The sequence below is a fragment of the Euprymna scolopes genome, chromosome 30 (assembly GCF_053919585.1).
Source record: "Euprymna scolopes isolate OS-2025 chromosome 30, ASM5391958v1, whole genome shotgun sequence".
In the NCBI taxonomy this organism is placed as follows: Eukaryota; Metazoa; Mollusca; class Cephalopoda; order Sepiida; family Sepiolidae; genus Euprymna; species Euprymna scolopes.
In genome coordinates, this window is record NC_136511.1 from 76,700,809 (window position 1) to 76,716,107 (window position 15,299).

A 15,299-nucleotide genomic window follows, 5' to 3' on the forward strand; every position below is an offset into this window, starting at 1 on the left:
AGTACTTTCATAAATCAGAGTCCATTTTCTGTAGGCTGTTTTTGAACCCAGTCATACACAGGTACTTTTGCTAGTATAATATATAAATAAATATATATATATATATATATATACACACACACATACATACATTTTTTTTTTTTTCATCTCATCAGTTTTTATTTCAGGTTCCATTCAAGCTAATGCACCCAAGTTATATGGATATATTTTTTTTATTTTGGAAATCGCAACTTTATATAGATAAAAGGCAAAATGTGTGTGACCATTTCATGTATGTCTTCAAAAGGCTTTTCTCGCACACGGCCCGCGGGTTCGTTACTATCGCTTAAAACTGTTTATATGGGTCCTATATCATAATATGTAGGATTTGGGAACGCGGGTCGTCTCTAGATTTATTTACATCGACTTTTATGAGATTCGCGCTATTTCGCTTTGTGCTCGGTTTGTCCTGCATTATAGTATAAATACAGTGAAAAAAACGTTGGGTTCTCGGCTTTCGCTCTGCTTTCCCCCCCCCCTTCCCACCATCATCTGGGGAAAGTGAAAACTAAAAATAATGATCCCGCGATGACCTCATTTAGCGTCGTCCTGTCAATCAAACCTCTTTTAGCTTTTTTTTTTTAACACATTAATCAATTACTCTCATTCGTGGTGGAGACCGTTAAGTATTGGCATTGGTTTCCACCTCCGCATCAAAGCTTCCGGGTTCAATCCCTCCTCCCGACCAAACGTTTTTTTTTATTACTTCGCTTATTCTTTAGTTTACCCCCCCCCCCCAAACACAGGTTTATTTATGCCATTTTTCTCCGTTTTGGTTTCTTTTTTTTTACATCGTCTTTTTTATAATATTTAAGCAGGATTATTAATTACCCCCCCCCCATACACACACCTACAAATACCCGGGCAACACCGAGTACCCCCCCACTAGTAATATATAAAACTCGATAGAACATTAACTGTAATAATATATACAAAATCTGCAATAATTAAAATATATTTAAGTGTACTTTATGATCAGGCTCGTTTGTGCCAGCTTAGATAAATACTTTTGCAGTTTTAACAAAAAAGCTACAATGATATCAGAACATCTTCATTTACACTGAACATCTGCAGAATGCGAACATCAATATATTACATATGAACGAGTCCCCTATGGAATTTCCACAGGTTCCACTAGTAAACAAAACTTATTAGCCTATTAAAAACAGGCAAAAGTTATAGCTCGTTGATTTAGAATGAGTGCTTTTTATGCCAATAAATGTATGCTTATTTTTGCATTAAATACTAATCCCTAACTGTGCATTGAACAGATACCATAACACTTAGTTCGCTGCACCTTATAACAAAGGTCCATCCAGGTTTCAGAGAAAAAGTAGGAACGAACAAACAGAAAGACTAAGAGAAATATAATATAGATAAATTGGAGTTGTGTTTTGCTTTGAATGGAGAATTCTTGTTGCGTGGACTAGATTGATGAATCGTCTTGGCCCGGAACAAAGTGTAGATGATCACAACAGTGAATGCATATGGTGCATGTTCACACGCTCTCTTTTGATGTTAAAAAGTATGGCATCATTGTTTTTTAAGGACTACCTGCTCAAACCCTAAAAACTAAAAAAAATGAAAAGAAAAAAAAAAGCAAACAGTTGATGTTTTTTATTTAGGTTATCAGAAACGACTTCGTTTTTTATCTCACTATTTTAGTTCAATCTTTAATTATCCTATTGCAATAAAAAAAAAAAAAAAATTTGAAAGCATTAGAAAGAGTTACATTGAAAAGCAAATAGCAAGTCAGACAACCTTCACTGTCTGAAGTGAATTCGAAAAAGAAAATCTTCCACTAATGAAAACCCGGTCCAGTTGACCCTCAGTGAATGAATATTATTCACCTAGAGCAACAGTGAACTACAATATACCAACTTTGTAGGTTTTTGTTTTGTAGTTTTGACTTTTAGTTTAACAAATACAGAAAATTGTCATTTATATAATAGACTACATGTGCTTCACTAGAAAGAATTGTTGCAAGTGAAGCTTTCAAATGAAGGCAACATTTGTATACAATTGTTTCAAATTCCAGATACTTACTTATCATTCTTAATATGTTCATAAAGTCGTTTAAATTGTCGCGCTTGGAATATGCTAGCTACAGTCATGATGATAGTAGCTAGAAGAGTAGGATAGATCCTTCGAAGGACCAAATTCTGGACACTGGGATCAAAACCTGAAAAGAAAAAAGATTATTATAATAAAGCCTAGGTGTCTGATAGAAGTTTCTAGTGATTTAGCAGAAATTAGCTTTTTGTTTAAAAAAAAAAAAAAAAAAAAAAAATTGTGACAAAATTGGGAAAAATAGAATACTTGACAAACAAACTGAGTGGACATTTCATGTTTTGCTTTTATCCAATGTTTTTTTTTTTTTGACAAAATCGCATCACACTTAAATAACTTAATTATTAATTTATTTATTGTGGACTATTATCCTCATTTTTCTTAGTTGTTTCATGACGTTTTGGCCAACTATTCCTCTGGCCTTCGTCAGGTGATAACCACGATGGGATAGGAACTCTGAATCTCCTAACTGCATTCTCAGCAATTACTGCCATCCATAGTTGTCGTCTCACTACAATTTGGCCAAGTAAGCCAAAACATCTTGAAACAACTAAGAAAGATGAGGATGAAAGTCCGCAATAAATAAAAATACTCATCTCAATGAATTCCAATTAAAATAACAAACTTAATTATTGTTTGTGAACCTAATGCAACAGACATCATATAACTTCCAGTTCCTAACAAAACACTCCACTTGAGTGGTTGCACATATTTTTGCCCCCTTTTTTTCTAAAGATGACGTTTACCTCAAAAATTCAAAAAACATAACTGATATTATCTTGGTTAAACACATTAGGTTAGTAAATAAATAATTTATACTAAAAAATTTACATCTTTTAATACTAACATTTACTGTTTACTATGTCTATATCCAGTGTTTTTTTTTTGTTTTTTTTTTTACCAAACTGCATCATCATGAACTTCAGACAACACTTTACAAACTATGCATAATGCTTCAAGCAAATAACAAAATCCTATTTACATATATGTAGATACTTAAGACAATTACAAATGAATAACACCCAACATCGATTCATTATAAGCTGTTTAACCTTAGAATGGTTACCTTAACGTGGAAAGTAAACCCAGGAGGATTTTACCCTAAATTAAATAATTAATAAAAAAAATATACTTATCAACAAAAACTTTTATGTTGAAAATACATGATAAAAATACTTTTTTCACTATTGATATTTTAAATGAAAATTGCAGTGTATAAGTACCTTATAAAAACCCATTAAAAAATAAACACACCGTGATTTTCTATTATATAAATCTCACCAGTCTGTTTAAATGTATGTACGTATGTATGGTTGTATGCCTTGCAAAAAACTTTTTGGGTTTTTTTTTTGACATTTTAGAAAGTCATCGTCACTGTTGGACTGACTTTGGTTAATTTCAATGCTTTTTACTTCCAGTCGCATCATGGAGATATCGGTTAAGACATCAGATTTTCTTTCACTTTTTCTGCCTTCACAGCACGGGTTCAAGCCAAACACCCGAACACCCAAGCTACTTTTTATATGAAAAGAAACATTAATTGCCAAAAAGAATCCTATATTTTTATCTGCATGTGTAGTTTTAAATGATGGGAGCATGCCCTGGGAGAGTCCAATCCCTCTATCTCTGCCAAATTGTATGGGTGACACAGAAAAAACACCCAGATGACAACACACAAAATTGGTAACTGTGGATTGGTTGGTTGGTTTACAGTATATCAACCCTTTTCAGGTTATTTAATGCGGAATCCAGTGATTTTGAAGAAAACTTTTTTAATAGAATATATTTGTTTTTCAAGTCGGTTTCTATTCAACCCATAGTTGGGACCCTAACAGGTACTACCACTCTGGGTCAGAGTGGACCTGGGAGCAATGGCAATTAAAGGGTGGGTCTACACTCCCCAAAGCCCGCAAGCTGGGGCCTCACCATCGGATATAGTTTAAGGTCATATCCAGGACCATTAACTGTGGAAGAAATTCATCCGAAATGATCGAAGGAGCAAAAACTAATGGAAACAGTTGGCCCACACAACCCTACATCATTGCAGCTACTGGGAGTGTCAAGCTGGAGTTACACAACTATCTCAATTACACCAGGTGAATTCCATCCTGGTACTAGTCTTGAGGTTAAAGAAATAGTTATGAAAATTAGGCATACAAATGTGTTTGGCTCCTTGCTCTTTACTATGCATACATTTCAGAAGACTAATGTGTTGCGGTTTTAATGGTAACAGATTAAATAAATGAAAAAGACTTGCATTTACTTGGAAAAAAAAAAAAAGAAAAGAGAAAAAAAAGTTTTATTTTTACTTACCCAAAGCTGGAACGATAGTTTTGCTTATCACATATGGCAAGGCAAGAGCCATACCAAGTGCAGCAATTACTGGAGCACATAATTTAAACAGGATAAAACCGACGTTCATATTTCGGAAGCCATCGTTATAAACCTACAAGAAATAAAAGACATTAAATTCTTTTGTTTTTAATAATGAGTCCCTACTTATCGGGACTGAAAGTCATTAGAGGGTACATGTTAATGAGATGAATAGATTGACAGTTGAATAAGGGTGAATATTATGAGGGGTTTTTTTTGTTTTGTTTTTTATAGTAGAAACTGTTTTAAATTTAAAAATTAAAAATCAATTCTTGAAAAAAAAAAAAAAAAAAAAAAAAAATCAAAGAAAAAGAAGCATTAAGAAAAAGACTCAAAGAAATGTTTTCAAGAATAATTTTAAATGTTGAAATTAATAAATAAAGGAGAGCAAAACTTACCTGTTCAATAGCTCTTTTTAACCACCAATGAGGCCCCATCATGGTTATAGCACAGACTATTTTGGCATGGAGAACTCCCAGAGCCCAGTCCTTAAAAAAAAAAAATAATAATATATATATATATATATATATGTCGATCCTAGAGCAAAATGCGAGAAAAATTCTGTATAGATATTAAAAATAGTTTTATGTTGTTTTTGCTGAATCAGGTCAAGTTAAAATCCATTTATTATCATGCATGTAACTTGAGAAAAAGATGCTTGAAATGTGTCAACATTATGTGAATAAGAAAAATCTGAACAAAATGGCGACCAAATTTAACCTGATGTCGTGTGATTTTGCTTATTAACCAAAATGTTGGCACACTTTAAGCATGTTCTTCTCAAGTAGAAAAACAAAAGAATCTCAGACACCCGAATCTATTAAAAGGGATATCTCTTCTAGTTAATTTCCAAATTTCATGACGAAATTCTTAAGAGAAACGCAGTACAACCATTTACAAATCGGGAGGGGGGGGGGGGTCATTACAAAATCTTACCGAAAACACTGTTTTATCATGTTAACATGTGTTATCACTTTATTTGCTTAAAACTCTTAAAATATATAATGTACATTATTATTTATTAATTCATTTGAAAGTGTATTCATCTTCGAACAAAACTGTGGTATTTTGAGGACTTAAGGTGCTTTGGTTTTTAAAATATGATGATTTTAGCAGAACCCCCATGAAATCCGTAATTATCCAAAGCGTTTTATCGTCCGTGTGTATTGCTAAGAAAAAAAAAATGTTATTTGCTTATATACATGTGTCTTATATACTGTACTGTATTTTGTTACTAATTTTTAACGCCATATCTCAGAGTTCTGCTGCAGTAAATCAAACTAACCTTGCTACTTCTAAAGATTCATTCATTCTAAATAAAAATGAAACAGTTGATGTTCTTTTTATAACATCAGATATTATAATTTATAAATGAAATTTTTTTTTATATTAGTATTTTTTTTATATAACATCAGAATTATAATTTATAAATGAAAATTGAAATTATTGTCATTATGCTATGATTTTATATTAATATCAGTGCAAATACTGCCAAAGCATATTTTTTCATCTATTTTTTAGAGAGGGTATTCACTAGTTTTCAAATAATCACCTAAAAATAAAAACACAAAAAGGATAATTCTAATTTCAAATTCAAGAATATGATAGGAGTTGACCTTACAACTAAAATTTTATTTCTTTTTCTGTATAAGTGTAAGTGTGCAGACGCGCATATGACAGCTGTATGCATATGACCGAGCTGTGTGTGAAGCAACGTCACAGCAGGAAGAAGAAAAAAATTATAAAAAGAATGTGCGCAGACTGGGGTAAAGTCAAAACTGGAAACAGTTGAATTTCTTTCCTATTCTTTGTCTTTGTCTCTTTTGCAATGGAGTCTACAACATGTTGGGTCTCTACATATTAACACGTGTACAACATTAAATAAGTTTAGAAAATGTTACAAAAAGAGAATCGGTAAAAAAAAAAAGAAACATTACAAAAGTTTAGAAAAACGTTACATAAATTTAGAAATGTGAACACAAAAGTTACAGTTAGTAGAAAATACATATTTGAATTAAAATAGAACTCACCTGCCATGGAAAGTACAAAGGTGTTTGGTCAAGCGGAACCCGAAGAGGGACCACAATGACAAGTTCAAACAGCATTCCCAACAGCAATGGAATCACTCCCAATAAGAAAGTAGCAATTGTTAAAGACTCCAAAGCCTGAAAAGAAACAAAATAAACAGTAAAAATACATTATTTCAAGCCATAAACAACTGCAACAAAACAAAATTAAAATTTAAAATATCGGTTGACACAACTTTATATAACAAAATAGAAATTGAATGATATAGTGATGTTTAGTAATTAATGTTGGGACGAGAATTCGGAATCAAAAATTAAAAAAGTAAAGAAAAAAAAAACTTCATAGGGTATCGGAAAAAATTTGAATCAAATTTCTGGTTCCAAAAATATATTTTGCAATTTTTTTCTAGACAATAAAAATGAAACGAACGCATTATTTATCAGAAGTTGTTTATTTACAACACAAGACTAAGAGCCACAAAAGTGTAGATTATAAATCCCATTCCTAGACTTCTCATTAATTCCCAGAGTCAAATTTATTTATATTAGATAAGCTTAGTGGTAAAAAAAAAAAAAAAAAATTGTGAATAACTCAAGTTAGAATGTTCTCATCTTTTATGTTAAATTTATACATAAAACTGATTTCCTACTTGAAAATTAAATTTTTTTTTTCTTTCATCCACATGACCATCTAACAAAGAAAAAAATTGGAGGTGGGGTTAGCTAAAAGTGTTAATCTACAAATTTGTTAATATTTACAGTATTACTTGTTTTTCTTTTTAAAGTAAAGAAAAGCAATCTAATAACTAGGGCTATGACAACAGCATATTCTTTTTATTGTTTTGACTCGAGTGTGTATCCGTTGATATCTTATGCTTTTATATAGAGTGATGTAGTTCTCAGTTGATTAACTGTGTCGGATATATACTCGAGAGTCAAAAAATGAAAAGAATATGCTGTTGTCAGAGCCCTACTATAATAACCTCCCAAATCCTTATAATTGGGTGAAAAATATGAAAAATCTTTCATAGAGGGAAGGCAGATTTTTTTTTTTTCCCTTTTGCAAAGTATATGCAGACATTACACAGGAGTGGTGTTGGGGGGGGGGGGTTAGAATCATTTGAACATTTTCAAGAAGCATCAAATATTTAATTAAATATTTAGAAATTTTAAAACTAGAATCGGTACTTGTATCGAAATTGGGAATTTAGGACAAAATCAATACTTGTTTGTAAATTGATATCAATTTTGGAATTATCTCATCACTATTAATAATGACAAATTCTCTGAATGTACTCTATTACTAGGTACAGGCAAAATGAATGCCGAAACTCAAAATGTATAAACATTTTGAGCCCTCCCTTTACCTAAAAATTCACCAAAAATCAGGAAATTAACCAATTGTAATGAAATTTTCAGTATTTATCAAATAATGATTGCGGAATATAATGAACTAATTATTTTTATTTAAATCTTAGTGGAAATGTATTATTTTGTTTAAACAAAAAATACCTTAACGAAAGTTATGGTTTTCAGTAGTAAATAAAAAATGCAAGAATTTAATTTTGCTTTTTTTATATAAATAAAGCATCGTAATTTGTAACAATAAAAATAAAATTTTTACAGGAACATTACGAAAAAAAACCCTAAAGTCTGTATTAATTAATTCAATATAGCTCAAAGAAAAATGAATTTCTCGAACTACCGATATTACCATTGAATTAAGCATTGTTTATTTAATATTTTCACACTGAAAAAAATTATAATAGCAAAAATATTTCTACTTTTTTTTTTAAATTACAAATCTAATTTTAAAAAAAAAGTAGAAATATTTTTGCTATTATAATTTTTACATGCAAGATTTTAATAATTTCCTTGCTTGCAAGAATGTGAAACTTTCGGCGTAACAATTTTTATATAATCTCAAACAATAACTAAAAAAAAATAAATTTAAAAACAGGAACATAAAAAATAATTGAATTAAAAAATGATAAAAATTGATACAAACGTTCAGAATAGGAATGTATGGAGGCACGTCTGGGAAAAAAAAAAAGAAATCTTATTACTACCCCCTTATTACTATCATGACTTCATTTTGAAACAGCGTTTCGATTGGCTGAAATTTTGGGTCTCCTTATAATCATGTTTACATTTTTTTTTTAGTTTGTTGTGTTTTTGGCGAATGGTAATGGTACTTGCTTTTTGAGGGCTAATTAAGTTATTTTTGCCCAAATAAGGTGGGTTTTTTTTTTTTATTTAATTCAATATCTTGGGATTTTACTTTACTAATTATCTTTGAAATAGATCCAGAAAACTATATTTATCTTTTAAAATGATTTTTACAATGAATTTATTTCATTTCAAAATTTAGCTAAATTGGTTAACTCGCTATGAAAATATTTTTCATAACTTTTTTTTTTTCACATGTACAAATATTTTTTTTCCATTAGGAAATTAAGTTTAGTCTCTAATCTTTCAAATACAATCAAAAAGTAGTCGGAAACCTACAAATTAATTATCTTAAATCGGCTTTCAAAACTAGGTCCCCCTATTTTTGCCCGCATCTATCTATTCCTAATTCTCACTATCACATGAACACCAGTTCTTCCTTGTGCTCCAATGTAACAAACCTTACATACAGGGTGTTTTTAGACGGTATCAAAATAATACTTTTTGCATATTAATCAGTTATTAAAATTTTAATAATCATTTTTTTATTCCAATAATGAATTAGAAAAATTAATTCATTTCCAACCTGTAGTAGAAAGATCAGGATTATATGAAATTGCATTGTATTAGACAGAAACAAAAATGATCAGTTCATAAACATTTATTCTTGACGAAAGAAGACAGTAGGCCGACAAAACTGACGAAACATTTTCTACAACCATATTTAAACATTTTAAAGATTTGTGTATTCTTTTTTTCAAACTGTTATCCTCATCTTCATAGTTGTTGTTTCACAATGTTTCAGCCAACTCATCCTCTGGCCTTCTTCAAGTAATTAACCATGATGAGATAGGAATGCAGAGGCTTGTAACTGTATCCTTAGCAATTACTTTCTTCCATAATTGTTGTCATCTCACCAACTTCTGGCTAACTCATCTTCTGGCTTGCTTTGTGTAAGATTGAAACCGCTACCTTCAGAGACTGCTCACCTGCAACTGTAGAGACTTAACGCCTCTATCCATTGTGCCACGGGTCTCGTTGTGGTTAACCACCTGAAGGAGGATAGAGGAATAGTTGGCCAAAATGTGATGAAACAACTATGCAGATGAGGATAACAGTTCAGTAAAAAAAAAAAGAAAATGTATACACAAATTATGAAGCCTCATCTCAAAAGATTCTCCCCCTCAAAAAAAATAAATAAATAAATAACATATAATTTCAGCGATTTCCAACTTCAAACGTTATGCTAATAAATTTATAAAAATTGTTTAAAGACTGAATACCCTATTCCTCCTCCATATCAGAGTTCTCATCCATTTCCATTGTCTTCCACTTCTTGTGTACGAACTGATTATCATCTCTCCATCTACCTGTCATTTCATTACATTTTTTGCATACAGGCTACATATTTTTTTGTTTCTACTTAGGGAGGAAGGCACCACTTATCAAGGCCCAAATGTCACTTGAGGATAAAGGTTAATGAGTCTGAGGTTGCCAGCGAGACAACACCGTAATGATTGTTTATTTAAGAGCACGGCTCAACAGAAACTTGTTTATATAAGGCTTGAAAACAATCATGTTATAATCAGCTAGAAAGCAGCCCTATGGTACAGTGTTCCAGAGATGAGTAGTTCTAAGAAAGAAATTTTTTAGTTTTAGGCAGAGCTAAATAGTAGGGGAAATTGTTGACAATGATTGTAGATAGACAAGTGTTTGTTGTGAATGTTTTATCGATAGGGGCATAAATTGAAGCTAGATGAGATGACTTGCTATAAAAAATAATGCTAGTGCAGAGATGGATTTACATTGTTTCTTCTGTGAGAAAGAGGTTGTAAGAAGAAAGAAAAAGACATTATCTACTAAATTTCAACAGGAAAGAGTACTACTCTGAGTAGCAGCTCAAATGTTTTTTTTACAAAATGACAAACGAGGAAGATGATGAAACTGTACACATACCAAAATGGCCCATTCTTTTAGCTTCTTAATGATGACAGCAGTTCCCTGAGGAATCCAATTGTAGAGCACAGTGGCGATTCTTAGTAGCAGCCAACAAATATAAAGGCCACAGGCGGCCGTGTAAAGTTCATGGATTTTAGCATCACCCATCCATAGGCCCATCAGTTTGCGACCAATGAAAACTGAAACGATTTACATTGAAGTCAATCTCTATGAAAACAGGAAAAACAAATGAGGGAAAGCATCAAAATTAAAGAATTATTATTAAAAATTAATCAAATGAGGGTGCTATACTGGAAATCTTCAACAAACATGTCAAAAACAGCAGACCAACTGGTAGACCACTCCTCAGTTTTAAGGATGTGTGCAAAAGGAACTTAAAATCTGGCAACATCAACCCTGCTGGCCTCGAATCTTACACTGCAGACAGTGATTCTTTGAGGGTAAAAGCCCAGAAGTGTGTCCAACTGAGCGAGGAGAGAAGAAATGAAGAGTGGGAGGAGAGAAGAGGCAGGCGCAAGAGGGCAGCATCAGCATCGGCAAGGCCTGACAAAGGGTACCCTTGCAGGAAGTGGAACAGAATGTGCCGCTCCTGCATAGGTCTGCTCAGTCACAGCAACAGCTGCACCACTCAACCTGACAACCTTCAGGCACAATTCTCCATCATATATTAAGACGGAAGAGTGCCAACAATAAGAGTTAGTGTAGACAAACAGGTATTTAGAATTAAAAAGTTAAATGACAGGCGCGTGAACTTTATGAGGTCAAACATCATGCCATAAAGGGAATGAAATTCTGCACTTAACTTTTGCTACGGGGCAGTTTTTTTGGTTTTGTTTCCCCAAGACGTGGGGGGACCAGCTCCTCATAAAAAGGGGAGTGTCTAAATGAATAGCAATTGTCTGATATAAGGAGTTTCTCCAGCATTGATCAAACCTTATTGCTGTTTATGCTACGGATTCAGTTTCACTTTTATACTGAAAAGCCAAAGGAACACATGTAGACTAAAAAATATTGCGAAAATAGCGTGTAAAGTTGTTCAAATAAAAGATAGACGCAACCTCCCTTCGTAAATATTATAATTTAGACAGTACATAAAAAGTTCTAAGAATGAGTGACCACCATAAGCCCCCCCCCCCCGAAAAAAGCCTTTGGCAGACATACACAAAAAATGCATAAACACACACACATTTTCGCTTTTATATTATAGATGACGAAATCAGCATATAAAAAAAAAAGGGAAATGTTAGTCGACTTACCTGGCACAACTAAAGACACCAAACTGGCAGTGAATAATGTGATGCACATAAAAACAACAAGCAGAAAAACCTAAAACAGGAAAGAAAGGCAAATAATTACATGTACTATAGAAATGGCAGTTGTTACTACCTGAGAAACTAACATAAATATAACAAACTACATGTTTCAGTATCACCTCGGACAGGTTTTTGATAGACACTTTATTGCAATGTCCATTAATTTAGAGTCACATCAGAAAAGGAAAGGAATCAAGTATTAATATATCAGATGGACTGCTATTTGGGTTTGACATTAAAAATTTGGTAAGAAAACTGTCAGATGGCCATACCTTTTTTGCATATATCGTTTATAACATGTTTTATCCTTTTTACTTTCTTATTTTGTTCGAGCTGGGGATAGGGCATCCAACCAGACACCAGACATTTACTTTCTATCTCATCTTTTAAAAATTTTAACTGATCCTTTAAGTGCAATTGTTTGTATTATCTCTCTTGCACTTGGTTCACCAGGTATATTCACCAGGGTTTTTTTTTTGTTTTTTTAATTCTTTTTCATGAGTTCGGTTACTCCTATAAATTACTGGAATGATGGAGATCTAAGATTCCAGTTTCTTTTCATGGTGTACATAAGAGCTTGGTATTTTGTTATTTTTGCCCTCTCAGATCTTTAAGCAAACATCATTGCGGACAAAAAATTTTAAGATTGCTTCTTTCTCCTTGTCCCATATCAATATGTCAAGTTTAATAGCTGTTTTCTAAATACGTAGCTATAGGAATTGCATAGTCATAATGGATGGAGTACGACTTATTTCCAACTGTTCTGTCTGGTATATGTTCCCAGAACTTGCCGCTACATTTGATATTCAAATTTTTACAGATGGTTCAGTGGCGATATTTACACACTTCGTGTTGCATTGTATAGTAGGTATTTAGTTCTCTCCCACTGTAAGAAGGGTCAGTAATTAGAATTGAGAAGTCAGCACCCCCAAGGAGAGGCACTCTGACCTTCAAAAGTGCCTAGGTAATCCCATCAACAGCACTACACCTCAATTGACAGGGTCCAGGTCATTACAAGAATGCTCTAATCTGTTGATTTTTGAGGCCATTGATAAAAAATCCCTAGCCGCCCTTTTCCAGGAGAACCTTATAACTGGATGTCAGGTGGCTTACACTCTCACACTTCACTACTGTATGGCAGAATCTAGACTTGTTGTCAATTTAGGTACTTGCGTGTAGATGGATGAATTAGAGTGAAGGATCGTTGGCTATTGGATGCAGAGCTTTTTTAGTTTATAAATAAAGACTGAAGACGGAAAAGTATTAATATATAGATGGTTGCAGTTATGAAAACTGATATTCAATCTTTCCATGTATAAAGATCTTCGAAACAATATGAATGTATGATACGAAATGAAAGCAAAAAGGTGTACTCACACGTATTGTGAAAAAGGAAGGTCTTTTGTATGCTTGGAATCCAGTGGGTCCTCCACCTTGCAGCATTGCCTGATGGGCAGCTCCAAGACCAGCTTGAGCCTGTGGAGCAGGAGCTGGAGCTGCTGCAGGTGGTGGGGCTGCAGCAGGGGCTCCATTGGCAACAGGTACTGGTGGTTGATCCCCCTGGATTATATTATCCTATAAAAACAAGAGAGAGAAAAATTATATCTTCTAATATGTAAAAGGCAAAATGTGTGTGCGTGTTTGTATGTCTGCCAAAAACTTTTCACACACAAGACGAACACTGACAAAATTGGTATTGTGAGAGTCAACAGGAAAAAAATCATTGGAGAACCTTTATTAACCCCATATAAATAACAGAAAATTTCAGAAATTTTGAAGTTTTCTTAGAAGACAGCATCAACCACTGTGATGTCAACAAATAAATGAGATTATGGGAAGACTTTCTTTTTATGAAGGTCATGTGACAGGTTCCTTGTGTGTATGTGTAGTGAGTGCACAGCACAAAATGCAACTAAGAACAACTTCAAAACTTTTACGTGATACATGGAAATTAGTAGGCATTACAAGATAAATTTTATAAGTTTTAATTATGGATTTACTTCTCTTCATTTTTTCTGTTTTCAAAATGATGGACAAGACGGCTGCACTTCTGCTACTCATAAAATTTCATTTTCTTATAAACATAACGACTCGATCAATTCACGTGATATTTTTAAAATATATTTTCATTTCAGAAAATATGTACATAATACACATTTTTCTTTATTTGTTTTTTTCCATATAAGGGGAATTTTGGACAAAAACCAAGTATATAACTCAATAATGAAATAATTAAGACCCGTGGAAATTCCACAACGGCATCTTTCATATGTAATATATTGCTGTTGGGTATTCTGTGGATGTGCAGTGTGAATGGAGACCTCGCAATATTATTGTAGCCCTTTTGTTAAAACTGTGCAAGTATTTATCCAAGTAATCTGGTTAATGTAGTGTCAGAATATATCTGGTTAAGACAGTTTATCTCCAATATCCTTATAGGAGTCTGTGACATTTCTATTGTATGGATGCCTAGCGTGAACGGAAACCTCACGATATCATTACATCATCTTTAGACAGAACAGATACTACTCTTGGATCCTAGCTAGAAGACCAAAAAGGTGTATTTTAGTTTCACGTACAGCCCATAAGCAACGTCATTTAAAAAAAAAAAAAAATTTTTTTTTTTATATTGCATCTTTGGTGATCGGGAGATCCTATTTATTAAAAAGGAGGATATAAGGTGGTAACATTATGAACATTAAATTAGCATATCTATATACTAATAATTTAATGTTCGTAGTATGTTATCACCTATCAGCCTTTTTAATAAATAGGATCTCCTAATTGAATAATTTATAATATGGAAACCACGACACGTACGTACGTTAAAGGTACTACAGTATTAATATATACGTACTAATATGTAAATGTTATTTATGAATTTGAGAACATTACCTGTTCTGATAGTGGAATGTCGCCAATGAGATATGACCTGAAATCAAGTACCCAGGCCATTCCGATTGTCCATCCTCGAACAACACCCTTCAACCAAGCGCGGGTATGACCCTGTTCAAGCAAGGCAGGTAAGACAACTTGAAGCAGAAGCAATTCCAAGGATAATTCACTCATGGCAGCATCACTGTTCAAGACAGCATTATATGGTAAGAAGCTGGGCATCACTCTTCGGATGACACGAACTGGCAACCAAAGCATCAGCAGCACAGTACTACCAAATATTACCTGGAACAAAGGAAAATAAGTATATTAGATCTATGACCTCTCAGTAAAGAAACAATACGATATAGAAATGTTTGCTCTATTTGAAAATTATGAAACATTTTATTTTGTATAATGTCGATTTTTCTCCTATAAATTCAGTCACCATAGGACTATAATGACATGCTAGACA

At 32.9% G+C, this 15,299-nt stretch overlaps 1 protein-coding gene across 4 annotated transcripts in view; it reads right to left on the reverse strand.

Moving 5' to 3' along the window:
* LOC145254845 (E3 ubiquitin-protein ligase MARCHF6-like) overlaps nt 1–15,299 on the reverse strand; it is a 114,946-nt gene that overhangs the window by 5,374 nt on the left and 94,273 nt on the right. For all 4 annotated transcript variants that reach the window (XM_080113682.1, XM_080113684.1, XM_080113683.1 and 1 more), the window contains 8 exons: nt 14,846–15,130; nt 13,328–13,525; nt 11,894–11,963; nt 10,635–10,816; nt 6,513–6,647; nt 4,881–4,970; nt 4,423–4,555; nt 2,086–2,221 (listed from right to left, as the gene is read on the reverse strand). In XM_080113682.1, the coding sequence (XP_079969808.1) occupies nt 2,086–2,221; nt 4,423–4,555; nt 4,881–4,970; nt 6,513–6,647; nt 10,635–10,816; nt 11,894–11,963; nt 13,328–13,525; nt 14,846–15,130 (1,229 nt within the window). The remainder of the gene's footprint in view (nt 1–2,085; nt 2,222–4,422; nt 4,556–4,880; nt 4,971–6,512; nt 6,648–10,634; nt 10,817–11,893; nt 11,964–13,327; nt 13,526–14,845; nt 15,131–15,299) is intronic.